General features: G+C 54.5%; 1 protein-coding gene across 2 annotated transcripts in view; it reads right to left on the bottom strand.

The window, feature by feature from the left end:
* Positions 1 to 4,174: 4,174 nt before the first annotated feature.
* Positions 4,175 to 23,413, bottom strand: part of KIF13B (kinesin family member 13B) — a 174,908-nt gene continuing 155,669 nt past the window's right edge. The window contains exons 38-40 of one of the 2 annotated variants that reach the window (XM_053658474.1): positions 17,712 to 17,774; positions 13,087 to 14,110; positions 4,175 to 9,805 (exon numbers count right to left, since the gene is read on the bottom strand). In XM_053658474.1, the coding sequence (XP_053514449.1) occupies positions 9,516 to 9,805; positions 13,087 to 14,110; positions 17,712 to 17,774 (1,377 nt within the window). In that variant the 3' untranslated portion in view covers positions 4,175 to 9,515. The remainder of the gene's footprint in view (positions 9,806 to 13,086; positions 14,111 to 17,711; positions 17,775 to 23,413) is intronic. The other variant, XM_053658475.1, reaches the window with a different exon arrangement.

The raw sequence follows: 23,413 nt of genomic DNA, 5'->3' as shown, positions 1-23,413 counted from the left end.
TGGGTTCTACCGAGTGCGTGTCCGTTGCCCGGCTGTAACTGAGAGAGCGGTGAGTGTGCAGGGGGTGCAGCACGCTGGTCACGGGCAGCGCAGTGCAGTGAGAGGCAGGGCGACAGGCCCCGTTTTCTTTCCACTTAACTGGACTTGAACTCTCCAGCGAGCGCAGAGGCTGGGGAGTAATTCCATTGCGGACGATGTGCACTCTTACTGTCATTGTAGGGTGGGAGCTAGCTGGCACAGCAAGTTAGGAGAATGGAAAGCAAGCTTGGCGGTTGCAGTTTGATCAGATACCACGGACCAGATGCCTTGGGACTGCCTGAAAGTCTTTAGCATCCACCAAATAACGCGGTGTCTGCACAGGCAGGGTGGGAGCCCCGCGGACGGGCTGGGGCAGAGCCCTCCTGCCTTGGTGGTCGTGTGTCTTAGCCTTCGTGTTTCCCTCTGGCGTCTCCGGTCTCTGTCCCCATCCTGTGCACCATGTGTCCCTGAGGGGAGTCACACCTGTGTCTGAGTCTGCTGTAAGGTGTTCAGTCTACCTCAAGGGGTCCTCATGGTCAGCTCTGTCCCACAGCAGTCCTTCCGATCGCCACACACACTGGAATGTCTGCGTGCCCCTGGCCCTGCCTTCCCTGTCGGCAACCTCCCGCCCCCCTCTCCCCGCAGTCGCCAGACTCCTAGTGCAAATTGGATGCTGCTTTAAATGTGAAAACAATTGTTCAAAAGCTATAAAACCTGAATGAAAGCTAAAGCTGAATTTATAAGCCTTGTTGCATATGAGCCAAAAGTGCAAAAAGCTCTATATAATGAACTAACCTGCCACTCGTATAAATATAAATATATATAAATATATTAAAATCAGACTGTTCTACAAATTGTGTATTTGTATTTTTGTGTACGTACAATTTTCTGCTAAGCAGAAGGAGGATGTAGTATAGGATGCTGTGAGAAGAGATTTGGTTTAATCCTATTTCTTTGTTACTTATTTTTGTTAACATCAGATGCCTGTCTTCGTCTTACACGTGTATGACACTGTTGGGAAAGCTGCAGTATCTCTCTTCCTTCGGTCCAGAGTCCGTTAACTAATGAAATCTGGGGTTTAGAGAGTTGTTCAGGCCCCCAAACTCGGATAAGTGGGCAGGGCCTCTGGGAAGCAAAATCCCACTTCTAGAAATCAGCTTCCAAAACAAGACTGTCAGATCTCCCCCCAGCAGATTGTCCAGGCGCACTGGGAGGGGCGCAGCAGGCTCTGCCTGGCCACGGTGCCAGCTCTGGCTGCCCAGGGCTCCCTGTCCCTCTGTGTAGCTGCTGCCTTTTTCAGATCAAGTTACCAAAATGCCTCCCCTCTGCCTGGCTGCTGGCCCTTCTCCACTGGGACCTCTAGCCCAGTCCCCTGGAGCGTCTCAGAACCCACCTTCCCGGTGCTAACACACAGAGGGGCAGCGGCTGCCGGGGCAGCCAGGTTGGCAGACTGGCTCTGTGTGTGCGTCCCTCTGTCTGGGGTAGTCAGCCCTTCCGCAAGGGAGGTGCCCAGCAACCAGCCTGGCCCCGCTGCCCACCCACCTCTCAGCCCCACCATAGTCCCTCCCGACTCGAACCTTCCCTGGGGAGAGTGATACTGCACCTTCCCCCGTGGGACTCATGTTTATGACAGTGTGTAATGGCTGTAGCAAAAGCCCTTGTTTCTAGATGTAAATGGTCAAAGAAACAAGTGCTCTATCGTATTGATTAAAATAGTTCCAATGAGTCCTGTATCATTGTATCTCCTATTCTGGATTAGTGCCTTTTGGACAGTAGACTGTTCTGTAATTAAAATGTAGTATATACTGCTTTTTTGTACAGTTTTGTTTTAATAAAATTTTTTTTAATTTGTGTTTATTTTAGTATTGTACCTATTAGAGAATAAAATGTATAACCAAACAAAGCCTGGCTGGGACTTATTTGGGGAAGAAGGCGGCTTCGGGAGCTGCCCGGCATTAACAAGGGGTAGGGGCCTTCTGTTCTGAACATCAGTCCCGTGAGCTTCAAAAAAAGGACTGGTGGCTCTGGGGACCGAGGACCCATGGAGGGGTAAAGGTGACCATCGCCACCTGGTTGAGGGACTGCCCTGAATCCACACACACACACACACCCCCAGACTCCCACCAGCGCTCTCCCCGTCTGCCCCCACTGCTGGGCTCAGGCAGGGAGGGGCCGGCCTTTCCTCCCACCCTCTGCCCTGTCCGGAAACCTCTAGGGTCCCCGCAATGTCTCCACTACTGTGCTGGGCACACACACCGTTGCTCCCCAACTCCAACCAGACCCTGGGCGCCTCACTTTCTTACAGAGCCCTCTTTCCTGGGGCTTCCTCTGTTGCACACAGTCCAGAACGAAATGAAAGAAAGCAGCAGCTTTGTCATTGTGTTTTTTTAAAGGTGCCCAATGGCTGGAATAAAATGCTTAAGCAGGACTTAAGAACAAAGAGTCCAAGCTCCCTGCTCACCCAACAGATGGATCGATTCACTGCCCCACTTCTCAGAGAAAAGTCTGCTTCCTCGTTCTAAAGGACTCGGCCGTCCCCAAACACTGAGTTCACAGGGGAGGTAGGCAGGGGATGGGGCCAGGGGGCAACACAGAGGACCATCCCCACCCCATACTCCGCGGTTTAGGACAGCCTCTTTTTTTTTTTTTTTTGGTAGAAAAGATTTTACTTAGGGGGAAAGAGGGAGAAAGAGAGAAACACCAATGTGTAGTTGCCTCTCGGCACACCCCCTACTGGGGGGTCTGGCCCAGGACCCAGGCACGTGCCTTCGTTGGGAATCCAGCCACCAACCCTTTGGTTCGAAGGCTGGCACTCAATCCACTGACCCACAGCAGCCAGGGCAAGAATGCCTTCTTGTTCTGCCCTTTATGCCCCCCAGGAAATCTCCCCCAGCACAAACCCACTTCCCTAGCGGTAACCTCCTCAATCCCCAACACCTCTGCCCAGCCCCCGTTCCCCCGCCCTCCAGGGCATGTGCATCCTGGATTCCCCCAGCCACGGACTCTTCAGGATAAACTGGCCTGCAGTCTGCACCCTAAGACCCGGCACAAGACATGCATGCAGTTCACTGAGTCATGCGGTGAGTGAGTGAAATAAACATGACAAATCCACTGGAGTCCACTTTGGGGTCTGAGCAACTATAAAAGCCCCACAGCCTTATGTAGACAAAGGAGAGAGATCTCATTGAGTTGCAAGAGAGTAAGTAGCAGTTCGGAAAATAACATTTATCCTAGGAGGTAGGTCAGTTCCACATTCAGACCCCTGCCCCCAAACAGGGCAGTGCCTGGCAGCCAAACTCCTGTGGTTGCTGGGCACTTACCTCTGAGAACAACTCTCGGGCACTATGAACATAAGTCCTGCTGGGATGTGCTCTGAGGGCTGCCTCTGGTCAGCGCTGAAGCCCTGCCTTTGCCGGCACATTTTATATCATCAGACGAGGGCGGAGTGACTCACACACCCAGAAAGGACACAGCATTACACAGGGCCACCAGTGAGTCGGTGTCCTGTGGAACCGGTGCCCTGGGGCCGGCTGTGTCCCTTGCTGGTGCTGGGCTGTGCTCCTGTGACCAAAAGGAGGCCAGGGGGGTGGGGCCGCCATCGCAGCTGCTGGGAACCCGCACCCGGAGCTGGGAGTCTGGGATGTCAACCTCAGGGCACACAGGCCCATCAGGACACAGCCTGCGGGGTCAGCCCACCGGTGCAGCAGTACGGGTCGGGCTGCAAGTCCTCTGCCCCCCAGGTCGGGGGTCTGCCATGGGGCCAGGTCTGTAGTCAAGGCAGGCAGTGGGGCCATGTCCTGCGAGCTGGGACTTCCCTGCTCCTGGGAAGTGACCCGTCCCCAGCCCTCCACTCCCAGACCAGCTGTCTGCCCTTAGCCCAGCAGCTCTAACTGCCTTGGGTCTAAGGCCACCAGGAGGATTCTACTGGCTTTTGGCTCCTGAAGTTTCATCGAAGGGGTGGAAGACTCTCCACAGAACCAGCTGGGCCTCCCTGACGCTTTATCCGAAGGCACGAGCACAGGGGCTACCGCTTCCCGGCTCCATCGTGACGAGCCCTGCCTCACTCACTCAGAACCAGGCTGCCCCGTGCCTGTGGAACGGTCTAGAACAAGCCCAAACACCCCTATGTCAGGCGAGGGGAGGGAAAAGACTGACCTCAGGCAAGAAATCATCTGATTTTATTTAGAAGCAGCTGGTCATGTGGTGGAAAGGCATATATGGTACAAAATTACAGGGGTTTAGTTCATTATACAACACAAATCATCAAGTCTTTACAAGTCATTACAGTCTTTGGATGTTTTAACGCCCATCTCATGTGTAGCAAATCCATATTCTCCCTCAAGCAAAACTGCTTCCTTACACGTGACCCCTCACACGTAGGGAATCCCACACACAGAGGTGCTGTCCCCAGACCGGCCCCACACAGTGTCAGCAGCCAGGCAGGACGACGGGCTTCTCGGGGAGCAAAACGCACATGGGGACGGTCACGTCCACGTCCAGGGCATGAAACAGGCCGCACTCCCGGCCCCAAAGGGAGGCATGGCAGGCAGACAGTGGCCGCTGTCTCAGCACTGCCTGAGGCGGCCCCGGGAACGGAGGGCACCATGAGATGTGGCCCACGGGCGGCCTGGGGCCAGGACAGTGAATCCCATGGGCTCCTTGTCAGTTTCGTGAACAGGGAACTTCACGGCAGGGGCAGACGGAGCTAAGGAAGGGGCATCTAAACACTTTCTCAGCCTTTCAGACTCTTCGATGGTTCTGCCTGGAGCTTATTCCCTCACTAGATGTGCGGTCCCTTCACTGGCTGTGTCTGCCCACCCTCCTGCCCACCCCGGCCAGGCTGGGCGGTGGGACAGCCGCTCCCCACCACCCTCAGCCCCCTGGGAGTGGGAGGCGCAGGCCAGGAGGGTCCCACCCAGTGTCTGCCTGGGGGTGCTCGTGTGGCACTCGCAGCTCAGACACGTCCTCGCCTGGCCTCCCACTTCCGAGCGGTGTGGCCCTTCCCTCCTGCCTCACCCTACATCCAGAGCCTGGGCCCTGCAAGGAACCACGTGGTGAACCCTAATGCTGACACTGTCTTTAAAACTAGGTCAGTTGATTAGTAAGGCTTGAGTGAAGGGGGATGAAGCAGAGCCCCTCCCTCGGGCTCTGGTCTTCACAGGACTCTCAAGCCTGCACTTGAGGCCCAATACCTGCTGGGCTGTGGACTGTGAGGGCTTGTGGCTTTAGTGACAATTGCGTGGCACTGCTGTTCCAGTAACAAGTCAGGTTGGTCTGCACCATGACACGAGGGGAACCAGGAGAGGGGAGCAGGACAGCCTTCCCTCCAGCATGCACAGCAAACCCCTGGGAGGAGGAGGGCTCAGCCCCCAGGAAGAGGGGGGCAGTGACAGGGCGACAAGGGCACCAGTGTCCTCTGCGCACCCCAAGGGAGCCATCAACACATTGGCCCTGAAGGGATGTCTAGGGAGTGGAGCAAGCAGGGGCCCAGGACCACAGACGCTGCCCCCTGCGGGGACTCAGCAGGATGGGCCAAGCTGGGTGCTGCTGGCAGGGGCCAGCCTGACCACCACGCAAATGCCTTGCCCAGCAATGGCTCACCAAGGGGGCCGACGGAACCCATGCCTGCTCCCTGACCTGCTTGTGCTCAGACAGCCCCCGGCAAGCTGACAGCTCCAGGAGCGCTTCCCTCCTGGAGAAAGGGCTGTGTTTGGAAATGGGCACAAGCTGCTAAAAGCTAGGAATACACCCCCTGTCCTGGCCAACCCCACCTGGCTGCTCAGAGTCTCTGGGAGCCTCACTCTGTACCAGGCCGAGGGGCCCGCTGGCTTCCTGGCGCTGAGCACAGTGCTGCCCAGGCTCAAGTTGGGGGCAGAACTAGTAGGAGCAACGCAGGCACAGGAAACCGAGTTCGGGTAAAAGAAAAGAAAGGGTCCCGAAGCCTCTTCAGAGAACAGGGCCGCCCTGAACTGATCACTCAAAGCTCACCCATTGGTTTGCACTTCAGCTGAGAAAAACCCATCTAAGCCCACAATTCCATCCTGGTCTGTCCCATTTTAATCAAACCAAAGGACAGAGAGCATGACACCCTCACTCCCCACTGACCTTCCCAAGGCAGTTCTGGAAAACTGCTGAGGCAGGACAGTGAGAAGCTGGGAAACTTCCTGGGCAAGCAGAATGGGGAAACAGACAAGATAATTAGACGAGGTGAATCCGAACAACCTGCAGCCAGCTAGTGAATTGCAAGACCTTATCTCCCCAACCAAGGTCACCTGAGAGCAAACGGTTCCCACCTCTCTTCCTGGAGCAGAGAATGCACAGCTCACATCTCCCTAGTCGGGAGAGAGGGGGCAGAAACCCAGTAAATGCCATTTGTGCAGCCAAACCAAAGGACGCTGAAGTCAGGGGAACAGATAATAACAAAGACCAGATTAGAGCCGGAGGACCCAAGACAAGAGGAAAATGGAAAAGCAGACCAAAGAACAACCCCCATCTCCCCACACGCTCACTCTGATGCACCTGGAAGCTAAGGGTTATTCTGCCCAAACCCTCCCCTACGACTCTCACCTGCAGGAGGGAAAGGCCCTCAATCACAGACCCTGGGCAGCTGGCTCTGGGGCAGGCCCATGCCCCTTGCTGGGCATGGACTTTTTATTTCTGCTGAACCTCTAAGGGTCCCCAAGAGACATGCAACCAGGGGAGCAGCAGGCCGTGGCAGCTCGTCCTGGGCTCCCCCAGACCCTGTCTCCAAGGCCCCTTTTCTCGACCTCCCAGTGAGTCGACAGCAGCACTGCCTGGGCTCACTCCTTCCCTGTAACTTCCCGGGGGAGCCAGCGCACAGAGCCGCCCAGGCTCTCTCCTGCTGCTGCTGCTTCTACCCAGAGGCCTTCCTTTGTCTCACTGCCTGCAGCTCTAATAAATGTCCTCGCAGAATCACCTGGGCTCGTGTTGCAAAACCTTTCCTGCACCAAGTGGGCCTGAGGCAGACCCGCACTGGGCGGCCCCCGACCCTTCTCACTGCCCCCACGTCGCGCAGCAGACGAGCTCCAGTGAGCACCTCGCCAAGTGGGAAAGGACCACACACGCCCAACGACCTTCCCTTTCTGCGGTGCCTCCCCTACAGCAAGCGGGTGCACGACTTCCTGCCCACGGGCGGGTCCTCTGCCCTGAGAAAGGCCGGGGGGGGGGGGCACTGCCACCCACAGACCACACTGATGGGGGACACTCCAACTGAAAGGGACCTTGGGAACCTGTGCTGGAGGTTGGCAAAACGCAGAGCACAGAGCTGAGCGCACCTCACTCAGGGGCCCGGGCAGGAAGGCACAGGCAGCAGGCCCACAGGCCCTGCCCGAGGAGACAGCGGAGTCGCCCGGCCAGCCCTTGTGGAGGGCAAACCACCACCCACGGGTGCCCTCGTGTCTAGGCGCCGGGACTAGAAAACCGCAGACACCTACCTCCCAAGCCAGGGGTGACGCGTGCAGGAGGACGGGGCGCTGCAGGCAGCTGTCCTGGGGGAGCTGACCGCTCGCTCCCGCTCGTGCCACGTAGGAGCCCGAGCTGGGGGCGGGGCCAGCAGGGCCTCATTAAGAGGGCGGTGGGTTAAACTACTAAAACCTGGATGTGGCCCTTGAGCTTCCTACGCTGGGGCTGACAGGCTGCCACCAAGGTGACCTGAGGCGGGACTGGCAGTCTGTTTCATGGGGACAGTGAAAGAGCCCAGGCTGGGAGTCAGAAGCTGGGGCTTCTGGGAACTTCCCTGAACATTCCCTGGTTTCAGCCTGTTCCCTGTGAGATCCTTCAAGACCCAGAACTGTGAACGTGGGCAGAGACAAGGCTAAACGCGGGGCGTGCTCTCGACCTCCCGGCCTGCCCCTCCGTGAACTCAGGGGAGGAGCGGCAGCGGCCGTGCTGCTCGCAGGCCGAGAGCGGTTCTCTCCTGCAGTTCCACCCGCCGAGGGCACCGGGGAGGGCAGGCAGCTTCCCCTGGTCTCCAGGGGTGGTTAGGAGACACAGGACTCGAGGCCCGGCCGGACATCACCACGAGGAACTGCCAGGAGCTAACCAATCCTCGGCCCCTTCCCCATGGGTCCGAGCGTATGCAGCCGTGCCCCACGAGTGTCCCCGTGGCAGCCCACCGAGGGGCAGGAAACCTGGCACTATTTCTCATAAGGGGCTTCAAATAACTAGAGAACCAGAGATTTTTCAAGGAAAAAAAAAGGCGTTCTGAGTGTTGTTTTTAGAGTCTAAACGAGAGAAGCACAGACAGGCAGCCAGGAGCGCTGTGCGCAGACCCCAGTCCCAGGCCCGGGGGCCTGTGGAGGCTCCGGTGCCTGAGGGACCCTGCAGACGCCTGTCTGCAGCGCACCTGCCCTCTCCCCGCTTCTGCAGATGCCCTCCAGGGGCGCCGGGCAGGGTGCCTGGCGGGAGGTGGGCCTGGCCCTGCAGGGCCTGGTGTGCGGCTCCACAGGGAAGGTGGGGTGGGCTCTCTCTGCTGGAGCCCAGGGATAGAACTGCCAAAAGGTTAAACTGGCCTAAAGACCTTCCCAGACCCCAGGACTGCACCAAATAAGGTCTTATGCCTCCTGACTGCCTCTGTCGCTGACTGAAAGCACAATGTAACTCTCCAAGTTTTTGCATCGTCTTAGGGGAAGGCCACTGTGTGTCTTCATTCAAGGAAAATTGGGGGGTCACCCCCGGCCCCTGTTGGGTCCCCTGCCTGAGGCAGGAGGCTGGTCCTGGGCACTTGCACCTGGGCAGGCGATTGTGACTCGCGAATCATTTCAGATTTTGAAAAATAAATATAAATAAATATATTCCAAACACTCTGTTAAGGGAATAAATGGCAAGGAGAAAAACTTTCTGGGTATAAAGATGCTAAAACCACCACAGAGAAAACCCTCAGCAAAGCAGGGCGAAGGACGAGGGGCCGGTGGGCGGGCAGACCTGTGGCCTCTCCAGGTCACGCGGGACCTAACCTTGGGCCGGGAGCCCCAGGGGGCCGACCAGAGGTGCTTGGGCAATACCTGGTGTAGGGATTTGGGACGTGGAGCAAGTCCACCCTGGGGACAAGCGGAGGACCCCGCCTCGGGGAGAAGAGAAGGCACTGGTTAGGGCTCTTCTTTAAATTAAGAGGTTAATGGGTTTGCCAGAAGAGAAAAGGGGCCGTGGCAGCCCCAGATGGGAAGAGCCCCATGACTGGGGGGTGGAGGGGGTGGCAGGTGCCCCCAGGGCCTCCTTCCCCATGAGCTGGGGCCAGTCTGGGTTCCCAGAACCTTTGACCCACTACCCTGAGGAGAGGCCTCGTTCTCCGGGTAGAGGAAGAATCGAAGCCCCAGAGTCCTGGGAGGAACGGGGAGGTCACCAGCCCTGTGTCCTGCAGCAAGCCCTCTCTGCCTGCTCCCTCGGGGAAGGGGGTGTGAGGGGACGGGGCTGCCCAGCTGCAACCCCAGCCGGGGCTGTCGGTGCCCAGCTGTCAGCGTGCACTGCACAGCGCTGGCTCAGCTAGCCCAGGACTTCCGGTCCGCAGGGTTCTTGGGGCTCCTGTCCACCCGCAGCGCTGAGGTGCCCTCGGCCTTGGCCAGAGCTGCTGTCAGGGAGGCCAGGTTGGTGGTGGAGCCGGAGAGGGTGCCGCTCCTGCGGGGCTCAGGGGCACCCTGCAGCCGCAGCCCCGCACTGCGCCGCCTGCCTGCACCTGCCGCCCTGCGCACTCGGCCCGGTCTCACCAGCAGCCCGTAGCCCGGGTTGCACTTGAAGTACTGCTTTCCTCCAATGGAGCCGTCGTTCTTACCTGAGGGGAGAGGAAAAGAAGACGGAGGTGGCTCCGGGCAGCTCGCAACCCCACGGCCCCTCCTGCAGGACCCCGAGCACCAAAAGGCCTGCACAGGGGCACAGGGGCTCACCATTCAACAAGCGAGGCCCGAGCCACCTCCCGGGCAGCACACACCTGTCACGGGGACAGACACCCCCGGGGCTGCGGGCGTCAGGCTGCTGAGCTAATCCTCCTGTGTCCAGTGCTGCCGAGGCAGAGCTGGCACACCCCCTCTATTTTCAATCTAGATGGTCAAAGTGTAAACCAAAAACGAATGTTTTTGGTAGAATAATTTTTGGTACAATAACCTATTAGATAATAACTAGCAAATTTCCAAATTGTAGCTTGATGTGTATCCAGTTGTCACACCTGATGTATCAAGATGGAATGAAGCTTCCTTTGCAAAAGTGAATAAAAAATGCTTTAAAGTGAAGAATGCACCCAGGTGGGAGCGGACAAGCCGGAACAAAGGGGCCGCCCTCACCCTAAATGTCTGCACCCACAGTGATGGGTTTGTGGGGCATGCGATTTGTGAGAAAAAACGATCATGCGTTCTCCACACTCCCTGTCTGCATATCCTCACCTGCCCACTTCTCTCTGTCCCACTCTGAGCAGACCCTCCCTCCAGCCACAGTCCGCAGTGTCCCCAGGGACCACCTCTCTGGGGGCTGGGAATCGAGCCGGTGTTCTCTCCCACTGTGTGGCCGCTGTCATCACAGGGTTCCTGGGTCCCGCCCCCTGGGGCTCACGGCTGCACGGCTCTGAACACTGACCTCTCCGCTGTGCCTCCAGTCCCAGAGCACCCCCTCTGCCGCCTCCCCTCCCCCTGGAGTGTCACCCACACCTCCAGCTCCACGTGTCCAGCAGAACTTGGCTTCCTCCCACCTGCTCTCTCAGGCTCTCCCACAGGGTCATGCTCTTTCTATCCCTGGGGTCTCAGGCCACTCTCAGGGGCCAGCTTGACTCCTTTCTACCCATCAGGCCACTGCCCCTCAGTCCTGGGGCTTCCCCACCATACTTTTCCTGGCTCCCCGGTGCAGCCCAGCCTGGACATCCGTGGCAGCCTCCTTCGTGGCCTTCCTGGCCCCGCCCTCACCCTGAGTCTGTTCTCCTAATAGCAGCTTCCTGTCACACTTTGTCCATCTGGAACTGGCCACCTCATCTCTCCAGGATCCTCAAATGCAGCGAGCAGGTCCCTGTGCGGAGCCAGTGTCTGCAGTGCCCTCGGCCTGACGCTGCCCCAGCTCCTCTTCCCCCTTACATCACTCCTGACCCAATTCCTTGGTATTCCTCGCAGCAGGGCCCCACCCCCGGGCTACGGACCGGTAGTGGTCCGTGGCCTGTTGGGGGCCGGGCTGCACAGTGGTAGAAGAGCTGTCTTCCATAACACTGGGCCCTGGTGGCCGAAAGGCTGAGGACCGCTGACTTACCGCATCCCCACACCCACCACCCCATCTGCTCAGCCCATTTTATCTCCTTCATAGCACTTACTACTATCAAGGTGTGACTGTTTGTTTAGTAATGGTCTCCCTCTAAAATCAAAGTCCAGTGAAACTAAGAACTTTGTTCTGCTCCAGAAGGTAACTCTGAGTCCTAGGACAGTGACTGAAACATAGTAGGTGCATTGTTGGATGAATCCATCCATTTGCTAATCTCCCTTTCACTCTTAAATTTAATTCCAAATACAAATTGTTTTCCAATTCCCATTTGCATTTCAACAGAAATGGAGTTTAAAAAATATTCCAGCCTGTGCTACAATAATCTCTTAGAACCACTTCCAATTTATGATATTCTTTCCAACATTATTTTTAAAACCAGTGAGTGACTCGCAGCTGGGCCAAGGGGCTCAGAGACAGAGTCCCTGTAAGGCAGGCCTCGCATGTAAGGATGTCACTGAGCAAACCGCCCCCAGCGGGCCCTGTTCTGCCAAGGCGAGCCACCTGCCCATTTCCACACCCCCACCCCCTGGAGGGGTGCCCTCAAGGCATCAGACTGAGAGTTAGCTCCTGGGATCTCCTCCAGAGAGACGAAAACGTGTGTCCACACAAAAGCGTGCACACAAACATTCCCAGCAACATTCTTCACAGAAGCCAGAAAGGGGGGCAACCCAAATGTCTGTCAGCTGGCTGCACAGAACACGGGCCAGCCAGACGTGGGATACTACTCGGCCACAAAGAGGTCACGTGCTATAGTAACACGCTACAACTGGACACACGTGGGAAACATTAGGTTCAGCAGAATAAACCAGGCACAAAAGACGCCCACATTTTGTAGGATTCCACTTACATGGAAGTCCATACATTTCTTGTAACTTTAGAGACAAGACAACTAACAAGCAGGTTGACCGAGGTGTGAGGTGGGGAACGTGTGGACGCTGGGGGGTGACGAACCTGCCAGCATCAGGTGATGGGAATGGGTGCACAGCTCTGCGCATGCACCAGAACCACCGGCTGGCGCATGCAGACTGGGTTTTATGGCGTGTACGCTGTCTCACAATAAAGGCGTTTCGATGAAGCATCTGAAGAGCCGACTACTTCCTTAAAGGCTGCCCTCGTTTTTCTGAAAATGATGATCAGTTCGCTTTACACTGCACTGTTCTAGAATGAGCCTTTAGACCGGCAAGCCTGCGAGGGGTCTGAGATGGGCTTGTCCTCGGGTCTCACAGTGTGGGCCAAGCAGCCTGGGTGTCTTGGGAACAACTGAGAACCCACAGGGGCTAAGTGTCTGTGACCTGAGCCAAACTGCAGACAGAGCTAAGTTCTAGTTCAAATGCAAATGCAACTGTGACTAAAAAAAGAATAATGGCATTAAAATTCATTACCAAATTTATAGCTTTTAATTAATGTCTTAGGTTTCTGAGAAATTTCTGGAGGCTAAAAAAAGAGAGAACCGGCCCTGGCTGGTGTAGCTCAGTAGATTGAGCTCAGGCCTGCAAACCAGACAATCGTGGTTCGATTCCCAGTCAGGGCACATGCCTGGGTTGCAGGCCAGTCCCCAGCAGGGGATGCGCAAAGGGCAACCATACATTGATGTTTCTCTCCCTCTCTCCTTCCCTTCCCCTCTAAAAATAAATTAATTAATTTAAAAAAAAGAGAGAGAGAGAACCTGACTCCTAAACCATTCTGAAAAACTTTATGTAGAAAAAACCCCCAGTGTGAAAAGGAGGCCCACAGACCACCTGCAGCCCCGAGGGCGCAGGCCACGGTCTGGGACGCCTGCCTGCGCCTCCAGTGCCAGGGTCCACCCCGAACAGCGCTCACCTGAAGGTAGGTCCAGCTCCACGCCAACCCAGGTCCCTTCCTGGAAGTCGGTGGGCCCGATGTACCTGACGATGCCAAATTTGCTGGTGCCCACGGTAACATATTCTCCTTCTCTGAGCCACTCCGGGACTTCACTGGTTTCCTCGGAATCGGAGGACACTTCCAGCTTCTCCAGGCTCTGCCCTCCAGAGCTGCCATCGCCAGTCCCTCCCGAGGCCAGCGGGTCATCCTCAGCACCAGAGGGACAGCTGGGGTCCCCGCCAAGCATGCAGGAGAATGACTTCAGCTCTGAGGTTCGCACCTTCCGGATTCTGAACGGGGACGCTGGTGTGGGCAGCTGAGACCGGACATCAGGAGGCAGCTGTGGTTTGGAGACGTCTGGTTCTAAGCTGATGTCTGGCCTGGCCTGGCCCTTGGGTCTTCCTAGCTGCTTGGTAGCAGAGAAGCTGTCATCTCTGCTCTGTGGGCTGGGTGACTCCTGGGGCGTAGAAGTGGGAAGATGCGTCGGGGAAGTGCTTGCCTCTTCATTCTGCTTCTCTAAGGGAACCGCTCCCTTGGCCTGGACCACACTGGCTCTGTCGCCATCACTGTCACTCAGTGGAGTCTGCTTTGCTGGCACAGGCAGTGACAGAAGGCTGCTCTGACCCGCCAGCAGGGCAGGGGGGGTGCTGTCTGCACCTGGGGCAGCAGAAGGAAATGGGGGCTCGGAGTCCGGGCCGGCCTGGCAGGGGACAGGAGGGGGCGAGCTGGGCGTCTGCCCACCCGCCTGGGCTGTGGCGTCCAGGCCCGGGGCGACGGCGTCAGACAGTGTGGTGGAGGAGACACTGTGTGAGAAGTACCCGCTGGAGGCCTCGCTCAAGGGGCTGGGTGGCCCATCCTGCGCTTCGGGGACCTGGGTGTTGGCGGCTGTGCTTGGTGGTGAAGGCACTTGACTTGGTCTGTCCTTGGACTTCAGCACTGGAGCAGCCTGCACGGTCATGGTCGCATCGGGGGCCACTCTCACGCTGGTGTTCTCCCGGAGAGCCTGAAGCAGGAGAGGGGAGGTGCGAATGGTCAGAGTTCAAGGTTAGGTGTCCATTTCTAACAGGGGGAGGCAGGGGCTATGCAGTTAGCTGGACCCCAGGGCTCTGCTGCGGGAAGGGCGCTGCTGTGCAGGAGGGCAGCCTGGTTCCAGCATCTGCTCTGCCGCGTCACCCACGGGACCTGCCTTCCCCCCGTGGATGCTGAGGGCCCTGCAGCACCGGGCACACCGCCCCCCTTCTGTGCATAGATGCTAACAGATGTCTGGGTCCTGTGATTTACCATTAGAAATGTATGTCTTGTCTTCATTTCCATTTCTGGCACACAGCTCTTTCTAAAACCCTTGGGATTTTCTAAGAGATAAGAGCAGTAAACGTGTCTTGATATTCAGAACAACTCCCCTCCAACAACTCCTGAGATTACTTTTAGAAATCCCCTGAGGATAGGGGCAGGATTGCCAGCGGGGACAAACCACGCTTGGAGGGTTGGAACTTTCAGTCACACCCCCTGATTTCTGGGCACTGAAAAGGGGCTAGAGACCAAATCAATCACCAATCACCAAATGGCCGATGATTTAATCAGATGTTCCCATATAATGAAACCTCCGTAACAAGAACAGGTTTTGGAGTTCCTGGGGGTAGCAAACATGTGGAGGTAGAAGGAGAGAATCGTGCTCAGAGAGAGTGTGGAAGCTTCGCACCACTTCCCCACACCTTATCCTCCACCTGTCTTCCATCTGGCCATATCTGCGTTATATCCTTCTATAATAAACTCATAGTCTAGTAAGAAAAATGTTTCTGAGTTTTGTGAGACATTCAGCAAGTTAATCAATTCCATGAAGCAGGACATGGGAACGTCTGATTTACAGGTGACAACCTGGACTTCAGTCTGGTGTCCGAAGTGGGGGGCAGCCCCTGAAACTACGCCCTTAAGCTGTGGGATCTGACGCCGCCTCTGGGGACACAGCATCGGATGGAGCTGAATCCTCAGACAGCCAGTGTGGGAAATGACACATGGTGGGCTCTCTGGGGTCAGGTGGTACAAGGCAGGCAAGGCCTCACCGCAGAGCATGGCACACAGTAGGTGTGCACAACAATCTCCACCCCTGCACCACCCCCAGCATCCCCTGCCTTCCTAAGAACTCTGCTCCCTTGGAAACAGATCCCCTGCCCACCCTGACTTCCCAGGGAGACCGAGAGAATCACTAGAAGACAGAAGAACCCTCTTCTGAAAAACTGAAGTGAAATCTCACGGGAGGGCCTGAAAGGGCTTCAGCTCAGCTGGCCCAGCTCAGCCCCAGAGAAATGCCCCCCGGCCCTGCTGATGCCGGGCTGCTCCGGGCTGAGGCAGTGGGCGGGGAGATGGAGGCTGTAGGCCATGCCCTCTCTGAGGGGCCATCTTTCAGGCTGCTGCTGCAAGCTGGCCCTATGTCACAGGTCAGGAGGCCCTCGGATCCCAGGAGACTCAGCCCGGCAGCAGTGCTCCCCCGCCCCCAACCCCAGGAGCAGCTGAGGAGGAAGGCACAGAGGCTGGCCTCTCCCTCTAATGCTGCTCTGTCTGAGTCACTCGGGCAGGGACACGCACAAAGCCCATCTCATGGGGAATGACGACAGCCACGGCTCATCCAAACCCTACTGTTGCTGAGGTGCTTGTGAGTGTTCTTTCATGGGTAATTTCAGTCATTTGAAGAAGCTGGCAGATTGTCTTTCTATTCCCAACTCACAATGACGGGGTAAGAGAGACTGGCGGGAGTGGAGAATGGGACGGGCCGGTGGAGAGAATGCCGTTCGGAGAAAGAAATATGTTTTCCAATATTTACGAAAAGATTATTTATATTACAGGAATGGCCATTTTCCATTTGAAATACAGGATTTATTTGAACGGGGAAACAGCTGAGATCTATAAGTCTCTTACAGTTACTTGGCTCAAGTCAGCAGTCTGATAAATCATGCATTTTCACGTGAATTGTCATTTATATTCCTGTCTCCGGAGGCCCTCCGTTCCCCACAAGGCACACTTTCAGGGCACAGGACTAACGGCACCTCCGGAGATTAACAGCCCATTTTTGTGATGGATCTCTAGGCTGCAAAATTTACTAAATCCAATAGATCAATAACTGTCACCAGCATAAATACTCTAAAAGATTAGGCAATCCTTCAATCATTTTTCTCTTGTAACTTATACATGTTTTATTTATTCTTTTATATTTTATTTTGAATATCACTGACCAGGCAGGGAGGAATACACAAACAAATCACAAGAGTCTAGAGCCTGAACAACAGCTATGACCCTGAGACAGTATGTGTTCTCACGTCCCCTCCTGGTAAGACCCCACCACTGCCAGATGACAGCTGTCCACTAAGGGCCAGCGAGGTCCTGTCCTGAGGAGGTGACAGTCTAGAGACAGTGCCTTAGATTTTCTTGGCATTGTCCTATTTGCTTCCACATAAACCGTCTGGTGTAGGCCAAAGAGTATTATCACATTCATTTCACACTGTGGCCCAGGGAGGTTGAAGGTTTAGCCAGAGCCACCAGGAAGGGGAGCACCAGGGAGCAGAGGTCAGACTCGCAACCACGGCAAAGAGGACGCGGTAAGCGGCGGAGGGAGCGCTGACTGCCGCCTCTGCTCTGCTGAGCCGAAGCCAGGGGCCCCCAGTCCTCCCGCCGCCACCGCACCGCAGGGCCCGCTCCCACTTGGCAGGTGGCAGCACAAGTGGAAACCTGCCCGGCCTCTGTGGGTTATGCCTCCGCCGACACTTCAGAGACGCCGCCGAGGCCTGGACTGGAGCAAACCACCAGACAGGCAGCGAGACGGCCCTGCGCTGCAGAGGCCGGGGCAGGCCGGTGCCCTTGGCAGCAGGGCGCTTGCTCTCACTTGGTCCCACTGGCCTTGGGGCCCCAATCCCGTCCCAGGAAGATAATGAACATCAGCCATCGTCCAGAGCTGGGGGATCCTGGTCCTACCTCAGTTCAGCTCGTGCACACAAAAGGGACACTGGATTGAAAGGGGCCGTACTGAAAAAAGTGAATTCATCATGGAGGTCTGAATTTCCTTTCAAATTACTTGGCCTTTTTCACTGTTGTTTTAATAAATAAAATTTCCCTATGAAGATACAGCACTTCCTAAGAGAATGAGCACACAGTGGGAGAAAATAGATTTGCTATTCATAAGATTAGAAGTGCTGTTCATCTGTGGGAGATCATAAGAGACTATTTTTCTCCCGAGTTTAGCATTAGTCTTTTCACGCTGATATCATGAATCAGAATGAAATGTAAAACTGAGAATTAAGCAAACACTTAGAATAAGGAGATTGTTCTGTTTATAGAAATCGCCTTTGCCTGGTGGTGGGCTATTAAAGCAGCAGACTACATTAGCAGTCAAGCACCTAAAAGTTTAGCAATCATATGATTAACAAGTTGAAAATAGCCAAGTGTAACAAGAAAAATATAGAGGCAGAAGACAGTGGCCTATATTATGGTTAATCATCAAAACGGGAAAGCTAAAATAAAACCACCACGGGTGTGGACTCGACAATTATCGCACTGGCCACCCACCGCCCGTGGGGCAGCCTCCAGCACAGGCACCACCCGCCCAGCCAGCTCACCTCCGCCATCCTGGTCGGCCTGGCGTCCGGCGGGGCGGGCTGCACCAGGATCCGGGGCACCGGCTGAGGAAACAGCAAACAGGCGGGCATGAGGATCCAGAGGGGCTGGACAGAGATGACCAGAGAAGGTTTAGACCGAACAGACGAGTCACTGCCAACCAGGCACGCCAAGTGCGAGGGGTGTTACACTACGCAAGGGAATGGAAGACATAGGGGGCTAGCGGCCCCTGCCCCATCCCCGTTCAGCAACACAAGACACACGCTGGAAACAGGGATACACATGGCAGACTCACACACCTCAGGCTCTTTCCACTCACGTGCGATGCGAGGGCTGTGTCTGCAAAGACAAGCCCTACAGGACTAACGAGAAACCATCGGGAAAGGTCAGGAAGGCTCCAGGCAGCAGGGAGAACCCAAGCCCAGCCCTGGCGGACAGGGAAGACTCATGTACAAAAGGAGGACTGGCCAGTGCAGTCACAGGAAGCTGGCCTGGCTGCGGCACAATTCTGCGCATCGGACAGAGCAGGGCAGAGAGAGGGAGAAGCTTTGGTACCTGAAACTAAGCCATGCAGGCAATATGGCCGGACCGCCACACATGCCTGAGAGAGCAGGCAGGGGCTGAGAAGGATGGCCTGGTGGTGGACGGCACACTGGCTGGAGGAACAGTTAAAGGCCAAGGAGGCAAATCACTAAAGAGACCCCAGCAGCAGAGTGAGTGGTTAAGAGCCTGGATAATGGGTGCAAGCAACGTCACAAGACAAAAGACTTCAGTACTTGTAGACCTGCCATTCAAGTAATATTAAAGAAAAAAATTTTAAAAATTAGCATCGGGATAAGAAAAAGGATGCCAGAGAAAGGAGATGGAATCAGAAATTGATCTAGTAGTGGCGGAGTTTACAGTGGCAGTGGGACATGGAAGTGGACATGATGATCTCGGAGGCACCAAGAGTCTGCCAATTCTGCCTCTATTCCCTCAGCAAGCCTTTCTCCCCTTCCCGGGTCTCCCTGCTTTGATGCAAGAGCAGGGGCCTCCGGGTGCTCGGCTCTCAGGACAGACATCACTCCTAGTCTTCTCTCGTAAGAGAGAAAATTGGCTGCTGAAGCTGCTTTCCGTGCAGTATGAGGGTCTTTGCATTTGTTGGGTCCATAAGAAAAGCAGGTAGTCACCAATCTAAACTGCTCGGAGATATGGATTCCAGATCTTTCCACTTCCCTCCTCTGGTCCTGGGCACTCCAGGTCCTCCCAGTGGTGTCTCTGGGCACCCGAGGCGCCTATGTTGTTGACGCTTTCTGAGCTGAGCCTATAGACACTAAGACTGGACAGCCGAAGTCTCACTTACTACAGGGCAGGCCCAACTCTTAACTGAAGGGAAGAGAGCCCACCTAAAACAACGCCTCACTCTGACCGGTGTGGCTCAGTGCCTTGGGTGTCACTCCACAGGGTGAAGGATTGCCAGTTCAACTCCCAGTCAGGGCGTGAGCCTGGGCTGCAGGCCAGGTCCCCTGGTACGGTGAGTGCGAGAGGCAACCAATCGATGTTTCTCTCTCACATTGATGTTTCTTTCCCTCCCTTCCCCTCTCTCTAAAATTAAATAAATAAAGTCTTTTAAAAACATGGCTCAGCCAGGGTGGTAGCGACCTGAGTTCACAGCACCAGGTCACCGCATTGCTGCAGTGGGAACCATGATAACCAATCGGGCCTTGGGACTGCTTTTGAAAGCAAAGTGTTAAAGAAATTCATTCTGCTGAAGATAAGGGAACAGTGACGAGATCTGAGAAGAGGCACAAAGGAGAGGCAATTAAGTAGGAAACACGAAGCAACAAGGCTAAACAGGTGGCAGGACCTAGGGAAACACTGAAGGGACACACGCTTCACCCTGCAAACCCTGGGGAGTTCTCGGTGGGGGGGGGTTAAGGCCAGGAAGGGCTAGGGTCACAGTTATGTTTCAGTCAGAGTGAGAGGCCAAGAGGACACAGGGAGGACACCGTAACGATGGCAGCAAGAGCAACACAAGGAACTCCAGCCGGTCCCTCAGTTTTTTGACCTGGAAAGAGTCTCGGACACATGGCGCCTTCCCTCGCTCACGACACCTCCCGGTCCATCCCTACATGAGCTCTCCGTGTCCCCACTCCCAGTCCATTCTTACATAGGCTCTCCACTTCCCCACTCCCAGGCCTTCCCCACACGAGTTCTCCGTGTCCCCACTCCCGGTCTGTCCCTCACAGGAGTCTTCGTGTCCCCAGTCCCGGTCTGTCCCTCACAGGAGTCTCCGTGTCCCCACTCCGGGTCCATTCTCACATTATCTCTCCGTGTCCTCACTCCACCAACAACTTGATAAGGGAGTTATTTCCAAACAAGTAGCCTCCACCCTACCACGTAGTCCTGGAATGCAGGGGCTGCACCTTTATGCTTATTTTCTGCATATTAGTTGAAGTCTCCCACAAATGGGAAGGCACTCAGAGCATATTTTAGTAAAAGTAGAAAAAAAGTTTCTTAAGTTTGAACTCCAGTGTACGTATATTCTTCAGTTAGGTCCCAAACAGATAGGATTGGGATGAAACATTCCCTCTTAAAATATAAAACATGAAAATCCTACCAAGGATGGGACTATAGGTAGCCAGGATGAAACCCTTTCTAAGATGATACATTTCCTGCCCTCCTAAATAAAGCAAAGAAACATAATTTATACTTTTCTTTATGACTCAGAGTAATTAGAAAATTCCAGTAAATGCTTAGAAAATACTAGCAGAAATGAATTAAGGACCAGACAGGCAGTGACGCTGCACAGGAGCCCGGGGACCTCGGGGACTCCTGCTCCTCCGACCTCACACGGCTCCGGGCGGCGAGGCTGGGAACCTCGGGTCCCCACTCACAGACTTCCTGTCACCCTACTCCCTCTCAGCCCACGGCCACTTCTTACTGAGGCGGCAGGTTCCACACAGATGTCACCCGACTCACACCCTGAAGTGTGAAGCAGGAAAAAGAGGATGAGGGAACGCATCTGAAAACCACGTGGAAAATAAGACCCGATGGGGTCCGAGTGCAGCGGCAGCGCCCCAGCCTCCCTGTCAGCACTAGCAGCGTGTGTGCCTGCCTCCGAGGGCGCCGCGCAGCGGTGGCTGCCAGCTCCGGACAACAGGGCCACAGGGAGACACTCCCCCACCAAGGAGTGTCCGAAATGTGCGTGCTGACGAGACTGAGGATGCAGACACGCAAAACCGGCCACGTGTTCATTTTTCTCGAAGCCAGGTGACAAGTGCATAGGGATTCACCGCAGGGCCCTTTCTCCTGTGCATTTCCCAAATGTGTCCACAGCACTGGGAACTGAGACTGCGAGTCGATGTAAAGCTCAGTTCAGCGAAGACTTGTCAGGCCTCCCGGTGACCACAGGCACTGGGAGGAACACAAAGACACAGGCTTCGTTCTCAACAGACCGGCGATCCGGTCTGTGGGAAGGACACGTATATAAATGCCGAGAAATTGGGTAGATGTGAGAACGGACATTTCAAAAGCGGAGACCATCTGGAGGAGGAAGAGAACATGAGTGGCCCAGGCCCACACCACCTTCCCGACGGTGCTTTTACTCTGACGAAGGCCCAGGGTGAGACGAGTTGGGACGGCCAAAGAGCCCCCTTGTGTCTTATGTGTCCCCCTACTCTCATCTCTGCCTTGGGAAGAGCTACCCAGGCATCCAGAGGTCTTGGGGAGGAGAGAAGGATCTAGACTGGCAAGCCCCGGGCAGAGGGAAAGAAGGTCAGGGCCGTGCAGAGGCCTGGTGAGCCTACAGTTGGTGTTCACAGGCAATGAAGAGCTACTGAAGGTTCCCGCAGGAAGTGGTAATAAGAGCTATGTCCACAGAAGGTTAATCCTTAAATAAGGGAGATATGAAATGGAGAGAAATAAACTAAGAATGGCTTGATGGAGAGCTAATAAGAGCCTGAATTTGGATAGTAAAAGGAAAAGAAAATAGAAATACAAATTTAGATCTCTAAAGGAGACTGCTGGATACTTGAAAACAACTGGCTACAGGCGGGGAAACAGAGTCAGAGACCATGCACGAGCAGCGAGCAACAGTGGAACCTGAAGTAGCATCGGGGTGGGTGCGTGCGTGTGTGGGGTGGTGGGGGTTACTTCTGTTTTTGGCAATGGCCTGTGATGAATCCAGCAACCTTATTAAGGGTCCCCAAAATACCTACAAAGTATACTGAAATTTTAAGTGTGCCGTCTGTCCTTCACACGTAACAGCTCGAATTTCCAAATGTGTACCGTCTGCAGTTCAGCGCTCTTTTACATATCCCCAGTGCGGGCGGCTGCCTCCTATTTCAGGAGCTCAAAACACTTCAGATCATAAACTCATTAATCCTTATGACACATCTGGTAACTATTAATAAAAATGACTGCAAAGTATTTTGCAGCTATAAATATTAAGGAGAAGTCCCATGAGGCCAGTGAATATAAGTATAATTATCTACATTTCACACCAAGGCTCAGCAATAGTGACCTAGTGGTTACATACAGTCGGGTGTCCAGTGAGTCGGTGAAAGAGACGGGAAAAGACTGCGCCCTTCAGCGCCGCCTGGCCCTGCAATCACACCGTCCACTGAGCACTGCTAGAACTGAAGGGGGGAGCAGGCTACTGGTGAAAGAGCTGCTCAGAAGTATTTCAGGGGAAAGAGGAAGATCACTCTTCTTATCAGATCTCGTCATTTTTTAACTCTGGCTTTCGGAGGCCACATGAATGAAAATAGGGCACAATAGCTTAGGATTTTGTAACTAGGCACAAAAGCTATTTTGGAGACCCCTTTGCCTAGAAGAACAGAGTCTGATTGCCTTGGCCTGGCGTGAAAGACCTCGCTCCTCTGTGAGGCTGCGTCCCGTCCTGCCTTGTGCTCACCCACTCTGAGCTCCCCAAACTCAGGGCTTTTCCCCAGCCTTCCTCTTGCTGCTTCTGCCCCTAGGGAGTCGTGTTCCACCCGGGGGAATACCCACTTGCTTTTAAGTCTCAGTCCAAGCATGACCTACTCTTCCTGAAACTGTAGACACAAGTGCACAGAGCCTTCGGGGTGTCAACCCCAGACACATACATATTTCGGCATCTATAACATCATTCCATTTATGTTGATACATCTCTAAGGCAACCAAGCTCTCTGAAGGGCAGGATTCTGTCTCATTTATCTCTTTCCACAGATAAAACAGTAACTTATTGAATGAATACTCAGATAAGTGAACGAATCAATTACTTAAGTGGCTGGAAAAAGGCCGATCTATACAGTTAGAATTTGAAAAAGAATGGACGTTCTGAAGTTTGGGCACAGGTGTAGATACAGGGGAGAAGAACTATCAGCTGAAGCCAAAAATAATCACTTTGAACCTTTCTTAATAATCACCCCTTAGCCTGAATTTGATAAATTCTTAAATGTCATTCTTGAATGGTTCCTAAGTTAATATGATTCCCTACATTTTTTAAAAAGAACTCTAACCAATCATTTAAATCCAAGCATAGAAGTATACAAGAGATGTAAGATTTACTTTTGTTACAAATAATCTGATTTCCATGTGGAGAATAAACTGAGAAAAATATAAGAAACAAAACCAAGCAGGGGTGGTACATAAAAGCAAAGTGCTTCCTCATCTTCTAGTGTGTTCTGATAAAATAATAAATAAAATCAGACAAGTACAATTACCTAAAAACCAACACTTA

The sequence above is a fragment of the Artibeus jamaicensis genome, unplaced genomic scaffold, assembly GCF_021234435.1.
Source record: "Artibeus jamaicensis isolate MK-2021 breed Jamaican fruit bat unplaced genomic scaffold, CSHL_Jam_final scaffold_537, whole genome shotgun sequence".
Taxonomy (NCBI): Eukaryota; Metazoa; Chordata; class Mammalia; order Chiroptera; family Phyllostomidae; genus Artibeus; species Artibeus jamaicensis.
The sequence above is the reverse complement of the archived record's forward strand: the minus strand, read 5'-3'. Positions and strand labels throughout refer to the sequence as shown.